The sequence below is a fragment of the Xyrauchen texanus genome, chromosome 22 (assembly GCF_025860055.1).
Source record: "Xyrauchen texanus isolate HMW12.3.18 chromosome 22, RBS_HiC_50CHRs, whole genome shotgun sequence".
NCBI lineage: Eukaryota > Metazoa > Chordata > Actinopteri > Cypriniformes > Catostomidae > Xyrauchen > Xyrauchen texanus.
Window position 1 is genome coordinate 13,337,663 of NC_068297.1, and position 27,999 is coordinate 13,365,661.

The 27,999-nt window shown below is 37.2% G+C and overlaps 2 protein-coding genes across 2 annotated transcripts; both read right to left on the bottom strand.

The window, feature by feature from the left end:
- Nucleotides 1-14,277: 14,277 nt before the first annotated feature.
- On the bottom strand, nt 14,278-16,291 carry LOC127662846 (homeobox protein HMX2-like). The gene is made up of 2 exons (XM_052154221.1): nt 15,890-16,291; nt 14,278-15,106 (listed from the first exon to the last, which is right to left on the bottom strand). Exons 1-2 carry the CDS (start codon nt 16,149-16,151, stop codon nt 14,565-14,567), a joined length of 804 nt encoding a protein of 267 aa, XP_052010181.1. The 5' UTR covers nt 16,152-16,291; the 3' UTR covers nt 14,278-14,564.
- A 6,072-nt stretch (nt 16,292-22,363) lies between these two features.
- Nucleotides 22,364-24,742, bottom strand: LOC127662767 (homeobox protein HMX3-like). The gene is made up of 2 exons (XM_052154071.1): nt 24,204-24,742; nt 22,364-23,806 (listed from the first exon to the last, which is right to left on the bottom strand). Exons 1-2 carry the CDS (start codon nt 24,487-24,489, stop codon nt 23,199-23,201), a joined length of 894 nt encoding a protein of 297 aa, XP_052010031.1. The 5' UTR covers nt 24,490-24,742; the 3' UTR covers nt 22,364-23,198.
- Between the last annotated feature and the right edge of the window lie 3,257 nt (nt 24,743-27,999).

Here is a 27,999-nt window from a genome sequence, read left to right on the forward strand (position 1 = left end):
GCAATTAGGCTCTATGGTTGAGCTTGTTACGTGTTTGCAATCCAATGATTCGGGCCAAAGTAGAGAGGGCTTGTCTGTAACATAGTGTTTGTCCTGGGTGGGAGGAGGGAAAGTCATGTTATGGTCTAGAGATGAGTAGAAGTTTGTAGAATTGCTTGCTTCGTGGTTATCTGGGCTGCGAAGTGAGTTTGAATGCTGTGCGGAGGCAAGACGCGTTTATGGAATAATTATGAATGAGTTGGACGCAGCACGCGATCCGCCTCTTGCAGAGGCAAATATGGCTCGTGTCTGTTCGGACAGAGGCTGTGTACAGCTGTAGTGAGCTGTTGCAGCAGCAAATATGTAATGAAGTAGCGGTTGTTTGGAATGAGTTAAATTGTTGCATTTTGCCCCTGTGTTCCGAATGGATTAAATCACACTGCGAAGGGCTCTTAAAGGGAGAGCAATCATGATAGTCATGTTGGAAGTAACGGAATCGCTGAATGGAGCACACCCTAAACGAGCTGCGCGGTGAGGTAATGAGGCTGATCAGCTGTGCAGGAGAAACAGATTGAAACACTGGAGAGTGTTGGAATAATGCTTGAATTAAATAGATAATCTTTTGTTTCCCTCGTGTTCAGATGAAGCTGTGATAGAGCTTAAGTGGCATGAAGCCGAAACAACGCCAGTTCACAGAGGCAGGCTTATGCGATGGACCGCTCCGGGTGGTATATGCCACCGAAGCGGTTGGCGGGCGGAAGCAACTGTATACACCTACTGTGTATACAGTGCCAAAGCAGCCAGTTTGCGGAAGAAACTTCACGCTATCTCCTTCAGTGAACAGAGAATACAAAGAAAGACAGAAAAAATATGACACTTAATGTGGTTTTGTAGTTCCAGTAGGTCGAAATAATAACATTCCCATGTAGTGATATATACGGATGTGAACCTCAAAATATACAGGTGTAACGGGAACCAGCTGGTACGTAATAGCTGTGCGATGTGTGTAAACATCTCTTGCCTGGCCTCAAGAGGCACACTAGCAATTAACGCTAGAGGCTGTAGCATTTAGTCTCCTCCTAAGTGCACCCACCTCCAATGCCCAAACCTAAACCTAATCATCAGTGGAGTAAAAATGTAATGTTTGAGAGAAGAATGCAACCTTCGAATCATGCTCGTCACTGATTATTCAAAGGCAAGTACTTCCTGGTTTTATAATGGGATGTGAACCCAGTCATGCCACAAGAGAAGGGAAATAGACTAGAGCCGTGAGTTGGCATAATGTATCCAATCCTAGGGTACTAGATCTCTCAGAAACAACATGCCGAATTCCAGTGTGATCATGTTTTAAAGATCATAGATCTATAAGACTCAATTACAATTATAACAAAATTTTGACAAAATTTGTATTTATTTATTTGCCTATTCAAGGCATTATACACTGTATTGTTTTCAGTTTGCCATCAGATTCCTTTTAATAAAATGGGAAGGTCTGGCCAACAAGTCGTTTACTTTTGAAACGGCTAATTTTTTTTAAGGTCAAAAACAATTTCACAGACCCACAGGCTCAATTTCTTCTTTTTTCTGTTTTTTTTTTTTTTGTTTTGTTTTGAAAACATCCCAATCATTAACTTCTTAAGCACTGACCTCCTCAAGGCTAAATATATCCCATACCGTGTGTGTGTGTATAGACTGTCTTGCCCCCATTGAGAACAGACTACCAATAACCCAGCACCCTAATAAAGCTTGTAATGGATCTGAAGGGTTTGTTCTCTCTCTCTCTCTCTCTCTCTCTCTCTCTCTCTCTCCTCTCCTTCTTGTTCATCATCTCTCTCTACAGTCTAATCTGCCCAGAGGTTCTTCAACAGAGAACTTGTAACTCAACACTCCTAGATTCACTGCATTAGTTCTGCTTAGCTAACCATGAATGCTAATTGCAGGAAGGACAGAATTGCTACCTTTTCCTACCTCTTTTTCCTCCCTATACCTTTTATCCTCTCTACCCCCTCTATCCATTCATTCTTTCTGAGTTTGAAGGCACAGTGTAGCAGTTTGCAGTTTTTTGGTGGAGATCACGTAAGGGAATAGGTTTGACAGTCACTGTATCTTACAGAAATATGACTTGATATGTGAGTGGTCTCACAGACAAGCAGTTAATTCTGCCCATAGCAATATAGGACAGGTGATGACATCGTAAAGACTTGACCAATCACTCAGCACTCTGTTGGCTCTAATCCTCCATAAAGCTTTCAGATCTGTTCTCTTTTTCTCTTAGATCTGTTATATTATCCTTTCAGATCTGTATCTTTGACTGTGGATATCTGCCTTTCTATTTGTCTTCAAGACTTACGTAGATAAATCAAATTTTGCCTGGTTAGTGATTTCAAGTGAATTAACGAAATTAGTGTAAAACTTTGCACACATTGTGGCAGTGTACCTTAATGCATTTTAAAATATAGGCTACAGCATGTGTCACTACTGTCAAAGGAATATTCCAGGGTTCAATTCAAGTGAAACTCAATTAACAGCGTTTGTGGAACCATTTTGATTACTGTTTTTTAAAACAAAAACAGTAAAGAACAGTTGCAGAAATGGACTTTCATTGAAAGAGAATGGGCCAGTCCATAACTGCTAAAATACACATAGCTTCAAAAGTATACAAGATGTTTAAAAAGATGTAAACATGTGTGATAAAGTGTAGAGTGATAAAAATAGCTTACAAACCTTAAAGTTATATCCAATAGAAGGATTACAGGGTTTCATTATGCCAAGGAAGTTGTAATATTGGAACTTTACACAGAAAAGTTTAGTAAGTGATTTTTCACAAAAATTACTTTTTGTGGAAATCAACATTATTCCACAAATGCTGTTTACTGAGCTTAACTTGTATCAAACCAATAATATTCCTTTAAACTGTTAATCAGCCAAATGTAAAAACAAACATTTTGAAAATATAAAATGTCTGCTTTTTAGACCGTTAAACATAAAACTTTCCTTTTAACGTGCTGAATTTTCCAAATGACTGAAATTCACTTATATGATACATTACAAAATGAAAGAGAAAATATTTTTTATAAGCTGTTATATATATATTAATGTATTTTCGTATTATTTTTTTTATTATTATTTTTTAATGCTGCAAAAGTACACATTTACATAATGGCCTTTTTAATATAAAATATATTTTAAGTTACTGGATATTAGGGTATGTCAGTAAAAGTTTATAATACATTTAATTTAAAAAAATAGCAAGCATTGTTACATCATATTTTTATTGCTGTAGACATTACATTTACATTTGATATTCTTTCATATTTTAATATATATTCATTTTTTAATGTGCATGTCTTAACATAATGGTTACATAATAATGACATAATGGTTGTTAATCACACAATTATTGTTACCATTTTTCTTTCAAGCAATCAATTACAAGAAATTGTGAAAGGGTTTCAGTGTACCATTTTCAAATTAATACTTTAACAAATTGCAAGCAATACACCCATACAATGCCTGTTAGATATGTCCTTCATCACCATGTGTCTTCATCCACCCATTGCATGTTAATTTTGGAGAACAAACACTGAGAGAGAGAGAGAGAGAGAGAGAGAGAGAGAGAGAGAGAGAGAGAGAGAGAGAGAGAGAGGTTAGTCACATGGTGGAAGTGAAATAAACACTAGTTCTGATACTGATAGTTATCTTAGGTGAAGGTCAAAGACCTTTATTCACTCGTATATGGCAACTCCACCTCTGTCTCTGTTCCTCCAAGCCTTGAGTCAGGGGTCATAACCCTGATCACAGACTGTGACCTCAGCCACAGAGAGGCCAGAAGCCCACAGGCTGGTCCTGAGCTTTTTGTCCTTTTTTTGGTATGCAGAATTAACACATCACTCACTAAATTACTTTTAACCTCTGTAGGACAATCTAACTTGTAAAATACTTTCTTTTTGAAAAAGGCAGAAATGCAGAAATGTATGATAAATTATTTTCATTCTAAATACAATTTCAAATCATTTTGAATTTCTTTTCTCACTCTTTTTCTATCCTGTAACTCTTTGCTCGGTGACTGCAGCCGTTTCAAATATTATTCAGTCAGGTAACTAAGCCATCTATATTAATTGTCTAAACCAAGGTCTAAGAGCTAATTTCTTTGTAAACTTTTCATGTTGCTTTGAAATTAGGTAAGAATACAATTTGAGTCTATTTCTATGCTATTATGATGTCACTGTGACATAAAGAAATTATGTAATGTTTTATTGGTTGACTTTCTAAATCTGTAGATTTCCCTCTGGCCTGGTTACTATCACATAACCGTGGTCTCTCTATCTATCTCTCTCTCTCTCTCTCTCTCTCTCTCTCTCTCTCTCTCTCTCCCCACCAGGCAGAGGGGATCTTTATTGTAATGAGGATTCCGTTACAGAGGTGAGGATCATCCTATTCTTGTGTGCTTCCCACAGGTCTCCACCTTTGATCTGTGAACTTTGACCTATCAGGTTAAGCCATGCTGTGCTAATATGATTCTAATATGATAACAGTCTCCTTAACGAGGACTAAGGGTAAGTGGTGTCTTCGGCCACTTGGTTTAGCGTGAACCTGCCTGTGTGTATTTGTGTGTACACTACTGTTCAAAGGTTTGGGGTCACTTGCCTGAAATGTTTCTAATGATCCTAAAAATCTTTTGATCTGAAGGTGTATGCTTAAATGTTTGAAATTAGTTGTGTATTCAAAAATATATTTGTGCCAACAAATTAATTTATTTAATTACAAAACTACAATTTTATTAATTTATTTTATTTTTTAAATGGATGACTTGGACCGAATAATTAAGAAAAGCATTCACTAACTTCCCAGCTTATAGATGGGAACTCCTTCAGTACTGTTTAAAAAGCATCCCAGGGTGATACCTCAAAAAGTTGGTTGAGAAAATGCCATGAGTACATTTCTGCAAAATCTAGGCAAAGTGTGGCCACTTTGAAGGTGCTAAAATATAACAAAGTTTTGATAATTGTTTTTATTCACAACATAATTTCCATATTTCCATTTCTAATATTTCATAGTTGTGATGACTTTGCAATTATTCTAAAATGTGGAAAAAAATAAAATAAAATAAAATAAAGAATGAGTAAGTGACCCTAAATGTTTGAACGGTAGTGTAGCTCTTGTATTGTCTGTCTTTCTTACCTCTCAGAAAACCCTCAAGACCCTCAAACACCCTTTGAAGTAAGAAATAAAAGCTCTTTTTTTTTTACCAAAGCAATCTTACTTTGAGGATAAAAAAGGAATGGACAGAAAATCTGCAGTGAGTTCTATCTTGAATTTTATCAGTTCTGCATTACTCTTTATCAGGCAGTTAGTCCACAATTGACTTTGTTAAATAAATAAATAAAACAGAGAGAGAGAGAGAGAGAGAGAGAGAGAGAGGCAGGCATGCAAATCCACATTTATTCATTAAGACCACACACACCAAATACCGCACCACAGATTATCAATTAAGGCAATCAGCATGTCTTTTACTTCAAACGGGTGCTTTCAAAGTCAAGCGCTAATGCCTCAAATTGCCATTTTCCCATTCTGTCAAATTAAATTTACTGAAATGTTGGGTGGTTCTCTCTTATGGCATATATCTAAAATGTCACATTTGTTAACCTGTAATGTTTGTTATGCTTTTAAAAGGCACTTAGTGACTCTCTCACTCAGCGAAACAGAACAAGCTGCAGTAAATGTGTTAAATGATTACGGAGACTTAGAATAACTGGAATATAACAAGGCTGGCGACTGCATTTATTTCTTCTCTTGGTCAAAGACAAAGCATACATGCTTCTCTAAAAGGTGCTTTGAACCAGAACACATATGAAAAAAAAGCACATACATACCCACACTCTTGCTCACTGTGTTTCTGTTAGTAGGCCAGAGTGCAGGTTATTTGCCCCTAGTGCAGCACTAATTACTCAGTAATGTAACGACACTTCTTTTGAAGAGCTGTTTTCTCTAGCACCAAATCTCCTTAAAAGCCTCCCCAGGGCTCTGTGAGGCCACAGAGAACCAGAACCTTGCTGGGAAGAAAGCTCGGATTACTCTTTACACCCAGGATGATGCATCATCTACGGGATGAAGAGGCACCAGACTCTCCCTCCAACGTGGAGCTTCAGTACAGAACACACAACACACACACACACACACACACACACACACACACACACACACACACACACATACACATACACTCTGATGATGCTGTTAGCTCAGAGACGACATGAAACAGGAGACCCCACTAATGGTTACAAATATGTTTTCAGTGAGAAAATGATCTCTAGTGGGTCTCCCTAGTATATACACATGCATACACACACACATGCACATGTCTGAATTATTACTCAGACATAATGCTTTTAAACTCAATGCAGAGATCTCTCAGAACGGATTTGTTTGTTTACTAAAAACATCCTTAGTCAAGTGTTCACTGGGGCTTTTGGATCAGCACAACAATCCTTGTCATTTTGCTAAGGTTAAAACACTTTAACCCTAATATGGTACTTATCAAATACCTGCACACTTATTTTTGAAAGTAGAGTACTCGAAATAAATAAGATTGCAATCACATTTCACATGTCACCTTATCACTCAATATGCCTCTCCATAAAGTACAGGTGCATTTTACATTTGCCTGCCTTGCCTCACACCTGAGCGACCCCTCCCTCCGATAGTCAATAAATCTCTCTAATCAGGTTTTTCCTTCAACATTACACTGATTACCTTACAGGTGTGTGTGTGTGCGGGGGAGCTAGGGTTATTTGGTGGTTACGAGGACATTTTTAAGGTTACAAACTGGTAATTACAAGGGTATTATGGTATAAATGTGGTTTATTAGGACATTTCTAGTGTCCTGATAATTCAAATCACTTAAAAAAAACTGCTAAACGTTATTCCCTTTAATTAATAAAAAAGCACCCAGGTAAAAGGGAACTTTCTCTTCTGGAGGAAAAAGTGCAGGTGATCAAGCCCCCTTTGATGACTATGTGTGCACGTGCCTGCCTACCCCAAAACATAACCCTCACAAAAAACATTCTGCATTTTTACATTATATATATATATATTCCTGTTTGTGCACAGCTTCCCTGTCAAACAAATATATTTATTGAACAAAAAATCTAAATATCAGGTCAGGAGATGAGACTTGGTCAAGTTCCGATGCCCTCCCTCCCTCTCTCTTTCTCTCCGCATCTCCATGCAGCAGTGCACACATCGGTACTTCAGCCACACAGACAGGTGGAAAGCAGCCCCTCCCAGCTCCTATCCCAGCTGTGTTTTTATTGGTTTCTTGGCTTGTGTGGAGGTGAGTGGTGATGAACAAAATACTAAGCTACCAGTGCCTTGACTTTACAGCTAATTAGCCAAACGCCAAAAGACAAATATAGTTAACTTTTGTCTTGCTTACATGCATGACTCATGAGCTATTAGCTAATTAAATAAATTAGATAAAGTTTAGCTAAGGCAATATATCATGGCCATACAGGCTAATGTAAAATACAGTCAAATTTGTTTCTAATAACATAATCTCAATCGCCACATTGATATAAAAATATAGGCGTTAACGTAAATTAAAATGCACTAATTTGCATACATTTGACAAGGCATTGCAGGTTAATAGGATTAACAAAATAACTATATTATTTCAAAGTTCAAGACATTTTTTTGTAATAATTTAGGTTAAATTGCTGTATCTTTGTATTTTATCAATCATTTTTTGCAGTGTTTTTTCCCTGTAAAATTAACAAAATAGCAGCAACAGGCTTTTTTATTTTAGTGTGAAGATTTTTGTTGATTTTGATGTGTTACGTATTACAATAACACCAAAATAATAAAAACGATGTATTTATTGCCTTGTGCAAAATAAACAAATTATTAGTTCAACTATGTCTCTCTCATTGGTGCAGTCATTTACTCTAAATATACACTTGAAAATAGTAGCATAGAAAACATGCACATTGTGGCATAGTTTCCTTTGCTGTTGCCTGCACTTGTGATAAACCTAGTGAATACTAAAGAAGACCATGGTCTCTGTGTGAACTGTGTGAATTATTTTGTAGAAATCTGCTGAGTATGAAACTTTGCATGAGTGCGAGTGAATTAAAATACATTGGTAAGATAGTCAGAGTTGTGTTAATATATTTAACATTTTATAATTGTAAATAAATTATTATGAGAAGTGCCCTTTTTTTCCACTTGAGCCCCTGCCCTCCAAAATGTCTGTGCACGTCCCTGTGGGTATGGTTAGGGTTAGGGGATAGAATCTATAGTTTGTTCAGTATAAAAATAATTATGTCTATGGAGAGTACACACACACACACACACACGCACACACACGTTGGTACCACACACACACGTTGGTACGGCTATCCTAGCCGTACCAACGTGTGCGTGCGTGCGTGCGTGCGTGCGTGCGTGCGTGCGTGCGTGATAGAAAATATATTGTTCACTTCAAAGCTGAAGAATTAATTATTTAATTCTCTCTGTTTGGTTACAGTCTCCCTTGAGTGAGCAAGTGCATCCATGATCAACTTTTACTACCCCACATTAATATAATTGAATGAGTGAGCTTATTTTTTCATGTAAAAGAAAGAAAACGAGAGAGCAAGAATCATAAACAGAGACTCACTCTGCAAGACAAAGACATCAAGATTTTGCTCTATGCAGATGACCTGGTGCTGCTGTCACCCACCCCACAGGGACTACAGCAACATCTGGACCTACTGGAGAACTATACTGCCAGAACTGGGCCCTGGCAGTAAACCTGAAGAAGACAAACATTATGGTCTTTCAGAAAAAGCCCAGATGTCAGGAACACAGACACCAGTTCTCTCTAGGCAGCACCGTCCTAGAGCACACAATGCAGTATACATACCTTTGGCTGATTATTACTGCATCAGGGAGCTTCAGTAAGGCAGTGAATGCACTTAAAGCTAAAGCTAGAAGAGCTCTATATGCTATTAAGAAAAAGTTCTATAATACTGAATTACCAATTCCAATCTGGTGTAAGATCTTTGATAGTGTCATACAGCCCATAGCGCTGTTTGGAAGTGAGGTATGGGGTCCACTCAGTGATCAGAACTACACTAGATGGGACAAACATCCAACAGAAGCCCTACACACAGAATTCTGCAAATTAATTTTGAAATTACAAAGGAAAACACCCAATAATGCGTGCAGGGCAGAATTAGGACGATTCCCATTGATCATTAACATACAAAAAAGATCTCAAAATTTTTGGATGCATTTAAAATCAAGTCCCACAGAGTCGCTTCATTATAAAGCACTACAAACCCAAGAACTGAACCCTGAAAACAGTCCCCTCAGTCAGCTGGTTCTGAGACTCACTAACCCGGTTAACAGTACTAGCAGTAACCAGCCTCAGACCAGCACTGCTTTACAACCAAACATCAGAATAAATCACATCATCAAACAATCTCAAATCACCTATCTGGAACATTGGGATCAAGAACATTGGGATCAAGAAAACACAAAGCAAATTACAATTCTATCAGACTCTAAAATCAAAGTATGAATTGGAAGAGTACCTCCTGACTGTCAGAGACACAAAGCAGAGACAGATCCTGAGCAAGTACAGGCTCAGTGAGCACAGTCTCGCCATCGAGAGAGGCAGACACAGAAAAACATGGTTACCCAGAGAAGAAAGTGTGTGTTCTCACTGTACGACAGGTGAGGTTGAGACAGAGGTGCACTTTATAATTCACTGTCCAAATTTTCAAAATACAAGGGACATTTGTATGGATAAATTAACACACAGCATAAACAAATTAACATAATACTTGGAGAGGGACACACAGCAGCACTGGCTGCAAGATAAATTTTAACATGTCACAGCCTGAGAGACAGTGGGTGAATCTGTGTTATGTGTTTTACCCCCGTGTGTCACCCCAATGTTCACCACAGTGACCCTCAGTGTATGTGTGTATATTCATTTATGTGTTATTATATGTCAGTTCTCTTCAGTTATTTAAACACTGTGGTCTTCAGCAGTTCTGAACCTGTTTTGTATTTATTTTTATAATTTATTTTTATATTTGTTAAACTAAATGTAATTATAGATTAAGATGTAGTTCTGCTTTTTTTTACGCAACCTCTGCTTTGGCAATATTGTATTGTTTACATTCATGCCAATAAATCCCCATTGAATTGAACTGAATTGATTAAAGAGATGGCAGACTGACTTACTCTACATGCAGTTATTAGAGCTAAAGCTGGGCACTAGTGAATGTGTGTATACGTAATGTGTGTGTGGGCATGTTTCTGTGGTTTATGTGGACAATTTTTTAGGTTACAAACTAGTAATTACAAGGGTATTATGCAATAAATGTGGTTTATGAGGACATTTCTAGTGTCATATTACATATTAAACAATGTTTTATTGAAAATGTAAAAATGCAGAAAGTTTTCTGTGAGGGTTAGGTTTAGGGGTTGTGTTAGGTTTAAGGGATAGAATCTATTGTTTGTACAGTATAAAAATCATTATGGCTATGGAAAGTCCTCATAATGATAGTTGCACCAACATCAAGACAGCACAGACACACACACACAAATATAAAATCTACATCTCCCTGATTAAAAGAAAGATTGAATATTTAAATAAACCTTTAAGGATACCATTTCAAATTTGTAATACTAAACAGCTGTTTTATTCTGCTTGTTCTGTGATACAGTACCAACAGCTAAGAAACCATCTATTTTTCCTTGACAACTGGCTGACTAGATCATTTAAGATGGACGATAACAGCGCACACATTGGCCCAGTCTTCAACCCTACTGTTCTGCAAACTTCATTTTCCAATTTACGGGAACACACAATGGCAGGAAACCTCCCCCTTCCAGCCTTCCTTTCATTTCCTGACCTCCGAGAAACACGGGCAACTATTCCTGAAGAAGCGAGATGCCATGTTGAATTAAGGCATATCTGTGTCAGAGACATTCGGGCCCGCCTCATTACAACTAATTATGAACCAATTAGAAACATCATTTAACTAAACAAGCAAATAATGGTCAGGATATTGAGGGAGGCTGGTTGTGCCTCTGCGGACTGCAGCAAAAGCCATTACTAAAATTGTACCTCTTAAATAGAATAAGGACTCTATCACCCCCCTCCCACCCATATCCCCTGCCCCTGCCCCTCCTCTTACCCTATGAAAAAAACAGGGTCTGAAAGAAAGAGACAAAGAGTAAGATAAGTAAAGATGAGGTGGAGAGATAGAGGAGGAGAGAAGGGAGAGGTTTCACACAACTGTTACAGTGAAAGCATCATCACGATGATGATGTCATGGAAGAAAGGGAGGACTTTTTCTGTGTTTCTTTACTTGTTGAGTGTTTTAACAGCATCTTCAATGTTTGAAATGCCACTTTGAATTTCTCACAAAAAATAAAACAACAAAAAGATTTTACCCTACAATTTTGCCTTATAAAGTCCAAAATAGGTTTCTTCAGTTAAGTATATTTGTACAACATTGTTGCTCCAAACCATTCAATGGGAAGTGTTATTAATGATAACGTTACTATTAGGGTATGTTAACATATGTGAATGTTTGTGTGAATGTTTGCGTTTCTGTAACATTAAACTAGGGAACAAGTAAAAACAACTATTCATGCTTTTTCTCTCACAATGTAATCTAATGTAAAAATGTGATTGCCTTTCATCTCTAGAATTTTCTGCCGACTGGTATACTTTTATACCATGTTTATTGATTTTGCTATATAAAATGGACTTACTTTCTATTGCCCAATGAAATAAGTGATAAGCATCATTGGACTAGACAGCAGGAAAGCGGTGTATAGTTTAGTCATCATACAGGGAGAGATGAGAACTTCAATACTGTATTAATTTTTATTCATTTTTAAAGTGATTACAATTTTATGTCCATGTATGTATTTTAAATAGATATTTAGATGTTTTTCAGTTGCTTTTTGTTGTGAATGGTCCTCACTCTAAACAGTGCATCAATGAAATGTTAAACTCTATCATCCAACTGTGAGTTATCTCAGAGTGCATCTGGAAATTACTAAGTGGCTTTATATTTAGTTATTGTCTGGAGGATACAAACATGATTTCCCTTCGGCTCCTCCATTAGGTCTTGATATAAACCAGAATCCGTTCAGACTCAAGTTCCTCATTTCAGCCATTAGTCTGAAGGTACAGCCGCACATGGGGGTCATAAGTGATACAGTGACCAATCAGAAACCTGGTTATGTTTTTTCTTAAATTCATTTAGAGACAAAAGCAGCTCCTGTTAGATTATGTTTGTAGTGAGTGACAATTATGGCAAATGTCTGTCCAAACCTGCAGCACTCCATTATCCAGCATTTAGACAATGTGGTATCAACAAAATTTGTAAATTTAAAAAAAATACACACACGCATCCAAAGATAATCATGAGCAAACAATACCCAGATAGCAGGCAGACACATGCAGTGTTTTTATAAGCACCTTATAAGTCAGATGTCTAATTTGGACTTGACACATGAACAAGGCAGTAGGACAATGTTGCAGATATTTTACTTTTAAGATTTAATACTGCTTTTAAATTTATATACCAGTGTCAGTTCTAATATTAGAAGAATGGGAAAACATTTCTCTCTCCCTGTATTTCTATTGCTCACATACTCTCTATCTCTCTTCCAACTTTATATATAGCGGCCATTACCTTGCTCATAAATTACACCCCAAACTGAATTACTCTTGCTTTTTCGCTGTGCCAGGCAGGTTTGATGAATCCTGAGGCACAACACATCATCTCAACAAATCTGCTCCACGCTGTCTTCCACCTCTTCAAACCACTTCAAATCATTTTCATTGCTGTGCTATTAAAATTTGTAATACATACCTGCCATTTCACCTACACAAGGGTGTGTAAAACAGTGAACGGAAGTGTATGCGCTTTTACTCAGAGAGAAAACCTGTAGGATGAAATTTTTAAGTTTATATATATATATATATATATATATATATATATATATATATATATATATATATACATTAATCTCTGTCATATACTTTCCATCCGTTAACATGTAAATTGAAAAAAAGGTATTTTACATGAAGCAGGCTATGGCTGTATTTATTTAGAAACAAAGCCTGATTTTGAGCTAAGATATTGCATGGTTTAATCCGCACTGTTTAAAACTAACATATTTGGAGGGGTGACATTCCATTCAAAGTGCTGTATTGTCATCTGTTTTTATGTTGGAAAGAGTGCCCCTGTGTGTGTTGATAATGAACTTTCTCCTTGGCCGGTGTAGAGAACATGGAATCAGTGCAACGTGACACCACTACACCCTTTGTAATTTGACAGCGGGTGAGTCTTATCAGATTGCACCGCGAGCAGTCATTCTTGACTGCGGATTCTCTGAGGCACCACTGCGCTTTTGACGTCCCGCTTGTCTCAGAGTATGTTTGAATGCGTGTTCGTGTGACAAGGAACATGTAATTATCCCTAATTGCGAAAGCATCAACTAGGGACACTTTACATGACCCAGTGTCACTGTTACACAAACTAGACGTTTGTCTTCAGCTATAGTGGCATGTCTGATGAGCACACAGAACACTGTCAAGAAGCACTGACAGTGTTCTGTATATATAGCCTACCTAGTCCATATATTTTTGTTAGTCAATCTCAACCTCAATGTATGCGTGTCTGCCGTGTTCTTTGAGAAATAGGTAGCCTATATATTTCCATAATAATCTTCTTAACCCATAAAGATAATAATTTTATGGAATATGCATTTGCTTTAAATAATGTTCAATTACTTAATCAAAGCTTAATGTAGGCCTTCTTCTATTGTGATTTTTAGCTGCTAAAAATATGCAAAAAAAAATCAGGTCAGAAGCATTAAAACTTGTGTTTGTTTAGAGGAAGGGGCATCACTTCAAAATTAGAATGGAGTCTTTTTAAAGTTTTATTGCTGCTATGCATTTTTTTGAAATTTTATTTAAATTTATTTATATATCATAATTTAAGGAATATTATTATTCAAACAGACTGCAACTAATCCAGCAAACGTATAAATGCCAGGCTTAATATATCAAAATTACTAAAATGAATGAAACTGTTTTGACAATGTACCTGAATCGATACACTGCATTGATAGATGATTTTATAGAGTAATATAGCCTTTGACAAATTATTTTTATTAGTAATAGTATTATGAACTAGGGTTCTTCTCCAAACCTCGTTCGTTTTCATTTTAGAGACAGTGATCGAATGATTACACTTTTATTTCAATCTTTTTCACTCCTCATACTGTTTCAAACGGGTTAATAGTGAACAGAAATGTAAAACAAAGTACAAAATGATCATTATGATATACACATGGTGTATTTTATATGATATGTACAGAAACGTGTTGCTTTCATGTTTTACACATAGACTCGTATAATTGCTGCATAATAAGAAATATATTTTTTTCCACCAAATAAAGAGGTATAAATAGAAATGATTTTGCCAAACATATGTAAATTGGTGTTTTTGTACGTTTTAATAGTGTGTCATCCTTTATAGAGGAACATTCGTTGTGCACAAGAGTTAATATTCAATCTTATTGTAAAGATTGTATAACGGTAAAGCTGGTAAATTATTTCCCGGGTAATACAGGGGAGTTGGAAAAGCGATGGACCTCGGCACTGGCACCCGGAGCAACGAATTTTCTCTAAAAACGAGGGGCATCCCAACCAAAGTCTGCGCCGATGCGTGCGCCATGTTCGCAGCTTCCAGTTCTGCAGAGAGCTGCCGTTTCCATTTGTTTCGTCGGTTCTGAAACCACGTTTTCACTTGTGTCTCCGTTAACTGGAGGCTGGAGGCGAGACAGGCTCTCTCGGAGCTGCTCAAGTAGCGTTTCATATCGAATGTGGACTCTAGTTGGTAAACCTGACTCCGAGAAAAAACAGTGCGCGTCTTCTTTTTGGCGGAGCTGCTCTGTTTGTCCGGGCCGTCTCGTTGTCTGTCTTCAGAAACGGGAGACATCTGGCTACATGCTCGCTCCTCTTTGTAATCCGGTAGAATGGATGGTGTCAAATGCGGCCGGCGGTCTAACCCATCATGCACAGGTAGAAGTCCTTTAGTGGCACCTGCAACCAATGCAATAATAAAAAGAATATATATATAGGCCTATATATATATATATCAAATTGTGCTTGAAGAATAACAACCATTAAAATGCTGCCTGCTTTCGTTCAGACTACATCAGTGAACAATATCCACATGCCACTTAAACTAATTTGTCTGCATTAGTGAATTCAATTAATGGTTGATGTCTTGTTTATTTTTAGTGTGGTACAAAAAAAAATGTGCTTTGAATATTCGTCCTTCATCAAATTCACTCCGTGTTTTTTCCCCCCTAGTTGGCAAACCATCGCCATTACTCGATACTTTACACAAGAGTTCATTAAATGTGAACTCTGACTGTTTGATCGACTGTTGAAAGGTTACAAGTGCCCTGATAAATAAACAATACGACTAGCACTGGTGCGGGATATTAATTAAATCGCGTTACATTTAACTCTCAATTGACGAATGCAGCGTTGCCTTTGAAAGCGGCATAATCAATTAGCAGACTCGATTAAATTCAGGATGTTGGAGAAAACACGCTGTTAATTATTTGACCTTTCCCCTGTTCACCGAGGCGCGATAATATGGTGGATAAAAACACTACTGTGGTTTTATTCAGTGGTGGCAATGGGGACATGATGACAAAAACAACCCCGTGTTTTTTGTACTTACTGCTTCTAAAGTGAGACGTTTTTTGGGAAAGCGACTTCCTTACTATACAATATGATCGGGAGTCCAATACTGACCACGATTGTCTCAAAATGATAGTAGAATGACACTGGAGGAGTTTCGATGTCACTTACCGAGGATGGAGAAGTTCAAAGGCTGGTGTGGGTTGCAGGTCTCCGGTACGCCGGACTCAGAGTAGCAGTCGCCCGAGTCCTCTCCGGCGCTGCAGTCGTCCTCCGATGACACGGACAGCGTCCGCTTCCTAGGCTGGGCTTTTGGACCGTCCTTTCCAGATGACCGGACTCCCTCGTTGGAAGTGCCCAGAATGGACTGGATCGTAAAGTTTGAAATGGGGGCAGGCGAACACTTGCTTCCGCTGTCCTCCGAATTATTCATTCTCGCCTCATAACAGTTTGAAAATGTTCTAAAATTGATAAAACGCCACTGCGGTAATAAATTCCACTACGTAGAGAATGTTTGTCTTGACATTTGAAAAGGGTTCTTTAAAGCTGTTGGGACGTTTAAAAAAAAGTTGTTTTTCGTGGTGCTCAAAAGTGTTCGAATGCATTCCTCTCCACTTCCGCGAGCTCTGGTCTAAAAGCGGGTGGAACGTGCCCTCATTTGCATGAAGGTAAGACCGGCGCTGGCCAATCACGCGCTCAATGCGCACCCGGAAATTTCAAATTGAATAAAGTGTTGAGTTCCTTAAGGGCTCAAGATAAGCGCTGAACGCCCGATGGTGATTAACTGTGCAAAACATTTGTGTACTTTTCACCATTTAGTTGCACGATGTTCAATATTATTAAGGGTTTTCTCTTAAAAATCTCGTAAAATGTGTTAATGCATGACGGACGTTATCATTGGAAGGAGAAATTACTGATACAACCATCTTTATTCTAGCTTTCTGTATACTACTCGATATATAATTATTCATTGTCATTACGTGCTTCTAATTTTACAGTTTGATAAATTGTGATTATTATTGTTTCTAATAATATCATATATATATATAATTTTTTATTTTTTTATTTTTAATTATTAACACAATTAGGCCTATTAATTTATACATTTAAAAAACATTATAGCCTACAGATCACATCTTGTGATTTTATATTTCCTATATACAATATATTGGAAGATTTGTCAACTGAGATATGTAAACAGATTTCCTTAACAGATTTATTGTAAAAATCTTTACAAAACTTTCACTTTGATGCATCATTGTATGTCGTGTTGTCACAACATTTGACCATGCAGTTCAGCTAGAGCTGAACTGTTCTAAAAGCACTTTTAAAATAGATTTACAAGACTGTGATTTCTGACACAAACTCACTGCACAGGCGGCCATGCTGTTAACTCATAGAAGTGTTCTTTGTTCGCCAAACGAGTATGCTCAGAGATCTCAAGTTCAAGCACATCAATAACCAACAATAAACTCTACAGAGACCGGTCCAACCTCATATTCACAAATCATCTGAATCCATGGTTTAGTTCAAAATCATATATCTTATTAAACAGTCGTTTTAAATTCCACTAGTCTTGTGCTATAAATGGCAAATTGATCAAATAATCTAACGCACAGTCTAAGACCTAATAATGGATCCTATCTCATTTTTCTTGAAAATAATAAACTCGTTCCACGTCCATTATCTCCGTTTAAGAATTAATTTGATCATTATGGTGGGCTAATCTACTGCCTCTGTGGGCCGACTCGCGCTGGTAGGGCCCAGTTTAATTGATTGACTAATTGATTGGGGCGTGTGCGCGCACGCCACCCCTGACTCGTGTCTTGAGGGCAGCTGTGGCTCTGCCACATTAGCTCTCGTTAGCGTTTTCTAAAGGCTGGCGACACTTAACAAATGCTTTGGCTTTGTCGTGGTGACAGCACGCGGACACCTAATGGAGCAGAGGGAGCCAGGGTTGAGCGACCCCGACTACAAATTTCAAAGGTCGGCCGTAATGCCACGCACACATGGGTCTCCAAACCAGACAAACTGGGCTATACCAGTGATGAATAGCCGCAAGTGTAAAATATTTTTGCATTTTATTACTATTATTGTTATTGTTAAATATTTTTAAAGTATTTTTCCATGTGTTCTCATTTACAGTGAAGCCTATATGTGGCTAGAACAAAAATCTAACAATATGACTTTGGTATTAAGCCCTAAAAGTTGGCTACGACGCTTGAACTAAATGTACACGATGATAGAAACGATGTGGTTGAACTGTCACAATCTGCAACTCTGTTTGGAACGGTTGTTAAAGAGACCATATGCCCACATATAGTCATTTATTGCATAAAATATGAGGGTCTAGTTCACAGCGGCCCAACGATTTATGGCGCATTCACATAAGGCGTGAAATCTGCACTGATCGTTAAAGAGCCGGTTTCATACGCAGCGCCTGTCAACCGAGTCTGGATGGCTTAGAGGCCATTTAGATATTAAACAAAAACAATACACCATAAAAGTATACATCTTCCAGTATTATTTTCTACGTGTTTAGAGGTAAATGTGGTAGCCTGATATATAGGCCAATAGAGCATTTGTATTGCTCTGTTAAAGGAATATGCTGGGTTAAATACAATAAAACTCATTCGACAGTATTTGTTGCATTATGTTGATTACCAAAAAAAAAGGATAACTCGAGGCAAAAAATTGTGGCAATCAACATGATCCCACACATGCTATCGATTTGGCTTAACTTTTACTGTATTTATCCAAGGAATATTCCTTTAAACGTTAAAATATACAAGGGGGTTTTTCAGTTTTATTTCTTTAACTGCCTGTGATGGCACACTGATCAGTGTTATCTATATGAAGCACCAAGACATCCAACGTTTATGGCACAATTTGTCTCGAGTTCATAAAGGCAAAGATCTTTCAGCTCAGGCAGAACAGGGGTTTTGCACGTGCTGTCAGACAGCGCAGCATAGAGCAGACAGTAATGACCGAACATATAACGGGCTCTGGCAAGAATGCTTTAAGCAAGAAAGACAGATGAAGTCATGGGTGCCTTTGATCTGAAAATCAAGCTTCGATAAATATTAAACAAAGGGCCATTTACACGTGTAGCTATTATGATATATGGCGTGTCCAACTTTAAGATTAGGAAATTACCAGAGAAAATGATATCAATAAATGTTCTATGTATAAACGCTGATTATGTTTCGATTTTCATTCATGATACTTTTATTTTTTCTCAAATGGTTCTAGAGAGAGAGCGAGAGAGAGAGCGAGAGAGAGAGAGAGAGCGAGCGAGCGAGAGAGAGAGAGAGAGAGAGAGAGAGAGAGAGAGAGAGAGAGGAGGCTCAAGCCCTGGAGGTGTACAATTTATGTAATCTACGGCTGGGAAATGAATTGGGTAATTTATTGGAAAACAGAAAGTCAAGAAGATTGGATCAGTATAGTTCAACCAAGGGCTTCTATTCATCAAGATCCAATTAACAACCAAACCGTTGAGTCTTAATGGGTTTCCAATCTACTGCTCTGATATACTCATCAATCCCTGAGGGAGAAATTAAGCGAATCGACCGCCCCTCGGCGTTGTGGTGTCATTCCTCTCTGCAACTATATGTCAAATTAAAAACACAATTAAAATTTAAACTGTTTCAATCAGAGACTGCCCCGCAACTTATGTTTCACTTAATATAACTTTGATGAAAATCTGATGCTCGCTTTGAATCACAAAGGCAAATAGGAAAGTTGGGACAAAAAGAACACTTTTCTTGAATGACATTTAAAAAAAAAAAAATGTATTTAAACAAATAGGCCCGATTTCACGTTCTCGTGTATGTAGGTAAATGTACTTTGCAGTCAGAGCACTGAAAAAAAAATTTCCCCGACACAGCCAAAGATAATTCAATAGAGAAGATGATAGTCCATTTTGTCAGTCTCATCCTGTGACGCAGTGAGTTATCTGTTATCCTTTGCGACTGAAAATGTTAGGCTGGCTAAACGTATTTTGTTTTATCGAAATTGTCCAATCACCGTTCCGTCAGCTTTAGCTTTGATGAGCTGACAACCCTATCAAATTCATAAAGAAAAATAATAATACAATTAGCTTATAATAGTAATAATGATAGAGGGAGTGAGGATTGTTTAAATACCTCCAAAAGCAGTTTCCCAGTTATGTTAATATACAGTGTATGTGTTCACCATTTAAACCCACTTATCAGCTTCCTGTTAATGGGCTGCTATCAGAGATAATTTTATCTGTTTTTACCCTCACATCCCTTCTTAACATAAACATATGGTCAAATGGAAATTATCGAGTGATATATATATATATATATATATATATATTTTTTTTTTTTTTGACAGTGGATCAAGGTCATCAGTTAACCATAAGTGAAAAAAAAAAAAAACTGTTAACAATGCCCTTGATTTGAAACAATATTTTACAGACATTACCCGATCAATACTCGACAGGCAATAATTCCTCTGCGATCTATTAATTCACCGTAATGGGCTTGCATTATATTATCCATCAATACGGGAGTTATGATTAGGCGGCTCTATTTGAATGTGCTCCTGGCTGAGTGCTTACACCCAACGCCGCGAGTTGATTTCGACATTAGAGAGGAAGAGCGCAATAGAAGGGCCGATGCTTGTCGATGAGCCAGAATGACCCATATTAAAGTTCTCTCGTTTTTGGCCCCCTGTTTAATGCAGTAGGTCATTTAGTTTTTGTAACGATTATGTTCAAATGACCGACAATATAGACCTGCACGTTGCCTGTAGGCTATACTTTTACATAACTGTTGGGACATAATCTATATCGCACAAATATATGAAATGTAATGGTTCTATATTTTAACTAAGCTGAAGCAGCCACACACGAGAGTATATTATTATTATTATCATTATTATTATTGGTAACCCTTTACACATTAGTAAATGCATGAGTTATTATGAACTAATGAACGATACATTTTTATATATTTTCGCAGCATTCATTAATTTTGCATAATGTTAATTTATGAAAGTTTTAAGTTGTTAGATAATAATGCATTAAATAATTTTAATGTAACCTTTAATGTAAAAATGTATTATTAGTAGGCCTATGTTGAACTTAACAGTAAACAAGATGAGGCTAATAAAATATTGTTAATAAGTTAATGTTAAATAATGTTGTTTACAAAAGGTTGGTTTGTTTATATTAGTAGAGTGTTCAACAATACTAATAATTCATAGTAATTGGGTATGTTATTGTTATTATTATTAGCCTATTATTATTATTATTATTATTATGCTATTACTACCCCTACTACCACTACAGTTGTTGTTGTAAACCTCTTCAACTGAGGTTAAGATCATAATAAATTAATACACTGAGTAATATTTAAATAATACAGATAATGAATTGATCATAAATTTCCCAATTAATTAATTAAACTTCATTAATTAAACTTAATGAGGAGTATAACATTTAAAAACTTAGACACAATCCGCACGTTTTAACCAATAGATACAGTTTTGTAAAAGGCAAAGAAACTGTTTGTTTTAATTGAACTCCGTTTATAATTTGGAAAGGATAAGCATATTTAAATTAATCTAATGAAACTATCTGTAAAAATCTTAATATATTTTTGGTGTAGGTATAACAGTCTGTAGTCAAATTGATTCCTCTTTTAATTTTGTATTTGACATGATTGATTATGCATTACATATTTGTGTTTGACCACATTGTACACTCATACAACACATACAAAATAAATACTGTTTTCACTCTAGTCTTTCTCTCTCTATCTCTCTCTCTCTCCGCACGCGCGCGCACACACACGCACAACGAGCAGTAATACTCTTAATGTAATTCCGCAAACTCTCTCTCACCGATAATTATACTGTCTTATTGACAACGCCATTTTGCAAAGCGTCGCTTGCAGATTTAAAGGTGCACCTGCTTGTAATTCAGGTGGTAATGAGTGGTTAAGCTTTTTGAAGCAGGAGTGTTTCCGGGTTTGCATCAAGGTTCAATTAGCTTCCTCTAAACCAAAAAGATTACATACAATTTAATATTCAACAAGATATTTTATTAAATTAGAATGTTTATTATATTACCGTCTTCGCCTTGTAATTCACTCGGTATTTATTCACACACCCCGATGATACCTCGTTAAATTGTTTAAAATAAGAGGATATTTTCAAAATGATAAATAAATTATAAGTGATTAAATCGAAAAAAATGTTACAAATTGTATTTATAAATCTAATTGGCCCACATAATTATTAAATTAAACAAACAATTATAAACGTATTAAACTATTTAGGCTACACCACTTTAGCCCTATTTCGTTGTATTTGAAATGACTAGAATTGCCTCTGTACAATTAAACAAAATAAATAAATACATTTGTCTTCTAAGTAGGCTATTGTCCGGGAGCTGATTTCTTAACTTGCCTATACACTGCCTATTTTATTTAGGCAGCATCTAATCCTGTATCCTGTATCTTATCACTACTCTCTAATGTATCAGTCATGCAGTGTGTCCATGTTTATTATTAATTACTACTAAATATTAAGACAACAACGTAGCCTCCTAGCTATTCGCCTCAACATAGCAGTCAGGTTAGTAACTCAAGACATTACTTTTATAGTTTTCGTTTATTTCACAACAGCAATTCAGCAATACAGTGTAAAAAAAGAAAGAAAAAAGAAAAGATATTACTGTACAAAATACACCTTTCCTCATTTGGTTCGTTATATCTGTACATATAAATCTGTAAATAATATAGATAAAAAGTAAAAGTTTTTCACTCTGTGTGTATGTGTCTTTAGTCCAACTTTATTTCCTGTCAAATCATCAGATATAGCTTTTGATTGTCCACTGAGCGCACGGGACCAAGAACACAAAATCGTTTTCAGCGGGTTACCTTCTCAACCTAATAGCAGGTGGCTTACGAGAAAAGGGGTCTGAAATAAACGTTTTAAAAAAGAATCTGTTGCCAAAATGTAGAGTTCATACACAGTAGTATTGCACAACAATGTTCAGAGCTGTGTGGTATTTTTCAGTGCTAAAAAGTAACTAAACCATGTGTATAAACACTTTTCTTTGACGTGTCAAGTTGAATTGTCAATTATATTTATATACTTTATATGAATAAGTAGTAATAATAATAATAATAATGACGATAGTAAATTAACGAAGTCATTATAATTCATCATCAACATCAACATTAGAAATGTAGGCCCCTAAACAACCCTTTTCTGTGTAGTTTATGTATATTTTTAGAAGTTTCAAAACAAAAATGTAGGGCTCAAATGCATGATAGTCCGTCTTTGTAATTTTTTTTCTTTTCTTTTTTAAATTATTTTCTAAACAAAAATAGCTCTGTCTCTTGGTTTCATTTCCCGCTTCTATCTCTCTCACTCTCTCTCTTTCAAGTCTTTGTGAAACGGTATTAGTTACATAGTTACATAGAAAAAGACATCTCTCTTTCTCTCAAACCGGTCTGAGGAGAGGCACTGAGGTGACGATGGGATGAGAGTAGTAAACCGGATGAGGGAAAGTGAGCAGCGGCTGGCTTACGGACACGTTGCCCGGTGTGTTGGAGCTTTCAGAGGCCGAGTTCTCGTGATACAGGATGGGTACTCTCACAATCCTTTGCGCAGCCGCGTGACTCAAATTAGCCGCCTCCAGCTCAGCTGCCAGTTGACGTTTCCACTTGTTCCTGCGGTTCTGAAACCAGATTTTGACTTGAGTCTCTGTGAGGTGAAGCGAGGCAGCCAGGCCCGCGCGCTCCGAGCTGCTGAGGTAGCGTTTCATGTCGAAGGTGGACTCCAGCTGAAACACCTGACTCCGCGAGAACACCGTACGGGTTTTCTTTTTCCGGCAAGGTTTCTTGTCCGCGTCGTCGTCACTCTTCTTCCAGTCGTCCACGCAGCCTTCTTTTTTAGGCTCTTCGGTGTCGCTCTCCTCGAGGACAATCTCGTCTCCACTTTTGTTATCGTCGTCATCGTCTTTGGCGTCCGGCTCGGATTTGAGCACGAGCTCAGGTGAATCTCGGTCGGTGCCTGTGGTCGGAGACGAGTCCCTTGCTTTCTGTGCTGCTACAATAAGAGAGCTCAAATTAGCATTATTTTTTCCCCCAAAAACATATTCGTTTCAAGTTTCACAGACGCCAACTCGCGTCTGACAGTGTAAACTCTTTTGGCTGTCCTATCTCAATGTTTCCAGACATCTACGGGTTTTAACAGTGCGAACACACTCATTTTCATTTAAAAAATAAATATAAATAAGGCAGTTTATGCACACTGTTGCCTGTTTATTTCGCTTAAAAAGACCTATAATCAAAAAGACTAGAGCAGAGCAGACACTGTTCTTAGCAATATCATATGCGAGCAGAATCACGCTATCCTTAATAAAAAATTCATAGCAAACCAACACATACTCTACAGCCAAATTTGAAGCGATGCTAAAGAAACAGTTTGAGGGATCAAAGCTTACCTTCTGTTCTGTGGAGATGTGCAGATGCACTGAGTGTGTACGGGTACCACCATGCAGAGGCGCGCTCGAGATAAGCCGGTAAAGCAAAGCGCTGGGTCGGCAACTCGAAGCGAGGAAAGTTCAATTCCCCAAAATGAGACAGCGAGAAGCTGCCATCAAGTCCTGCTTTAGTTGATGCCAAAATAGGCTTCGGCTTTGATGGCTTACTGTCAGAATTGAGAAGATTTTTAATGAAAAATGGAGAGTCTTTCGCTGAAGCACACGTTTCCTGGGTTGTTTCGGGCATGTTGATTTAAAATTCGGGGATCTAATATTTTTTTGACCACCGTGTAAAATCTTTGGGGGGAAATATTAAAGAAAAAACTGTTGACAGTTTGAAGGTCCTTGGTAAACTGCTCCAGTAGTTGGAAATGAAATGCTGTTGTTTACGCAGTCAGCGCTGCCGTTAAAAGGAAAGACAATAATACGGGGCGAAATAAACAATATTAATCTTGCTGATCATCTTCCGAGAGTTCCTTTGGTGAAAATGATGCTCACCGCGTCCGTCTGGCGCCAGATGCTAATGATGAAATAAAAATGTCACCCGAGTTAAATGCAGAAAGTATACGGCGATTGGGCACGTACAATAGCAAATGGGATGAAGGGAAAAATGGGAAGTGGACAGAGAGGAGGGGCCTCCCAGAAGCTTCGCGTTAGATGCTGGGCTGAGAATTCTCCCCTGTTATTGGTCTCATATAGTCCAATTAGGTGGCAAATGAGGACGGACCATTAACACAAAGGAACACGGATTTAGTTCAAGCGTTGCTGTGATGAAAGCATAACGAAAATGTGGTTTGGTTTAGGCCATGATCATTGCAAAGTCAAAGTTGACGTTTTTGAGTATTCCAATATTTGGTCTGATAACACATTGAGACATACGTAAATTGTCAGTTAGAGCCAGGGAAGTGGATTGCACTAAATAATATAAATGATTTTTTTTATATTTTTTTTGCGAAACATAAATAAATAAAATGGAAATATATATATATATATATATATTCGGTCAAGATGAGATCAACAGAGATTGGCCAAACTTTTTCGAACTTACAAAGTCTATGGTAACTCAGATAACCACTCTTTACAATTGTGGTGAGAAGAATAGTATCTCAGAATGCAATCCTGAGATGCGGGTTGGCGGTGTTTTGGCAGCATGAGGCGGACCTATATTACGAAGGTGGTTTTAATGTTGTGGTTTTAATACACATAAATGTATACAAATATAAAATTCAACTATACATGTTTTTATTGCGATCATTAATAACGTTTGCTTTTTAGTTATGTTTCTTGCATTCTGCTCACTGCCCAATTTTTTAAGGATTTTTCGATAGTTTCAAAAAGTTCTGCTAGTTTCAGCGTTCGGTAAAAGTCCACTGGACTTTACTAGATGCATGTCTTTTTTCAGTTCAACAATCTTAAAAAAAATTATAATAATTGTCATGTTGTCAGATTCAGTGATTCGAGATGACTTGTTTTGGATACAAAACTTGTCACTTCAAGATAAACATACTGGGAAAACTGTGCACGTGTTCTTGACCTGCCAGTAGGCCTACTCCTACCTTAAGCCAATTATTTACCCCGTTTAATCAAAAACGTTTGTGTGGAGTTGTGCGATCATGATGATGATTATATTTATCCCATAATTTACAAGACTGAACTGAAAGCCACAAGTCAATGATTGAACGAGGTGAGAGCGTCCTCTACGGGTAATAAAGAATTACTGCAGGCTTTCAAGCAGACTGCAATCCATATAACTGTCAAACTACTGTCACCTCAAGAAAAAACAATAATGGAAAACCGTGCGCGTGTTCTCGACCTGTAGTAAACCTACATGAAGTTGTCAATTATGTTTTAATATCATTATTAATAATAATGTATTTCTTGTGTAAAAGTGGGAAAGTTCAAATTTAATCAGAACTGCTATCACATTTGATTGTTATTAGTTGGTTATTATATTACTATTATCTCTTATTAAATATCTTCTAGCAGGCACACCAAATTTGTCTCGTTTCGTGGAGACACGAAACAACAGACCAATGCTTTCGGGAGGCCAAGTGTGTTTCATTTATGTAAATGGCTTCGCTCAACAGGTGCGTTAAGGATTAGTCTTTTTGTCAGAAATTGTCTCATTGTCATGTCAAAAGATCATGGTTTTGTGAAGATATCATCCCGTCAGCACGTCGGTCATACACAATAGTTTGAAAAATACATAAATTATCACACACAACGCATGGACTAAAATTACAACACTAGAAAAGAAAAACATGCAACAATCTTTATTCGACGGTGTGTTTCATCGTTCCCTATAGCGCCATCAGGTGTTAGACAGAATCAATAAACATATTCAGATAAAGAGATGACAATGTAATCTACACTTTTAATATATTGCAAGTTTTCATTACATTAATACATTTTAATATATTTTTGTATTATAATAGTCATTCATTTATATAGTCTACAAGATTATCTTAAATGAAAAAAGAAGATTTTAATTAAAATCACAAAATGTCGTTTAGTGAAATCTTCTAAATACCTTGATGAAAATAATCAGCCAAATGTTTTATTAGCACTCATTACTCAGTAGTAGTTAGAGGGTCAAAGGAAGGCCTTAGTTTCAATAATTACACCACAGAAATGGTTCACACACAAAGAGATTGATCTGAATGATGGACGTTACGCACATATAGGCTATTAGAATCAAGGTTCAGTGCATGCCTTTATTGGGGGTTTGTGCCATGTATGAATAGCTGTTTCATATTAGTCATCGTCTCGGCTCTTTGTGTCTCTCTGCCTGGTGGGATGATATAGCCTAATGTTCCCTGACTTTTAGATTATTTATTTCAGAGCGTGTAGTTATTGATTATTTCACCAGGAAAATGACGAATGGCACAACGGAATGACACGGTCAGCAGGTTCTATTAAAGAAATGATAGTATTGCTCATGGTTTGTTAAAAGGTCCAGTTTAGATACTTTATAGGTTTACATCCATCATCGTCTAACGACCCGCGAGATGAGAAAAGCGCACCGCGCTCTGACAATGACCCGAAGCCGCTAACTTTGCGCTGTAATTGCCCACGTATTATATATAGATTTTTGTTTTGATATCTTGTGAGTTTCTCTCGTCTGGTCGAAATTGTGATAAAAGACATGAGTATAATATCGAAAAGTACTACACGGTGAAAAATGGGCGAGGAGGTATTCTAAACCTTCTTGTGATTGCATGTTGGACGATTCATGTAATGTGAATTCTAATATCAACGGACTTCACTAAACAACTTTAAAAAATGGTTGCATTTTAATCTGTTTATTAAGGGTTAAACAATTGCCTACTGCCATCTGGTTAAAAAGAATAGTAAAAAAAACTCCAGATTTATTAGGCTATAGGCATAGATTTGAGATGGATGGATGGATCTATCTATGCACACTGTCTAGGATTAGCACTCAGACTAAACCTTCAATTTAAACTCTCTTGGTCTGTTTAACCGACTTCAACAAAATGACCACTGCATGCTCACCTTCAGTGCATTAATGTCCGGTACTATTGAAACGAGGCATTAAAAGTGTGAAGGTCAGGCTGCTCGTCCCACTGTAATACACACAATAGATTTAAACATGGCATTTAAGTTGTAAAGGACTGACTGTGGCCTGGCCCTGATCTGGCCTACCTTAATTGGCATGGTGAAGATATTGATTGGCTGAGGGATAGTTACAGGCTCTGAGTTAAAGCGTGATTAGCTGAGTATCAGTTATGCTGCTTTT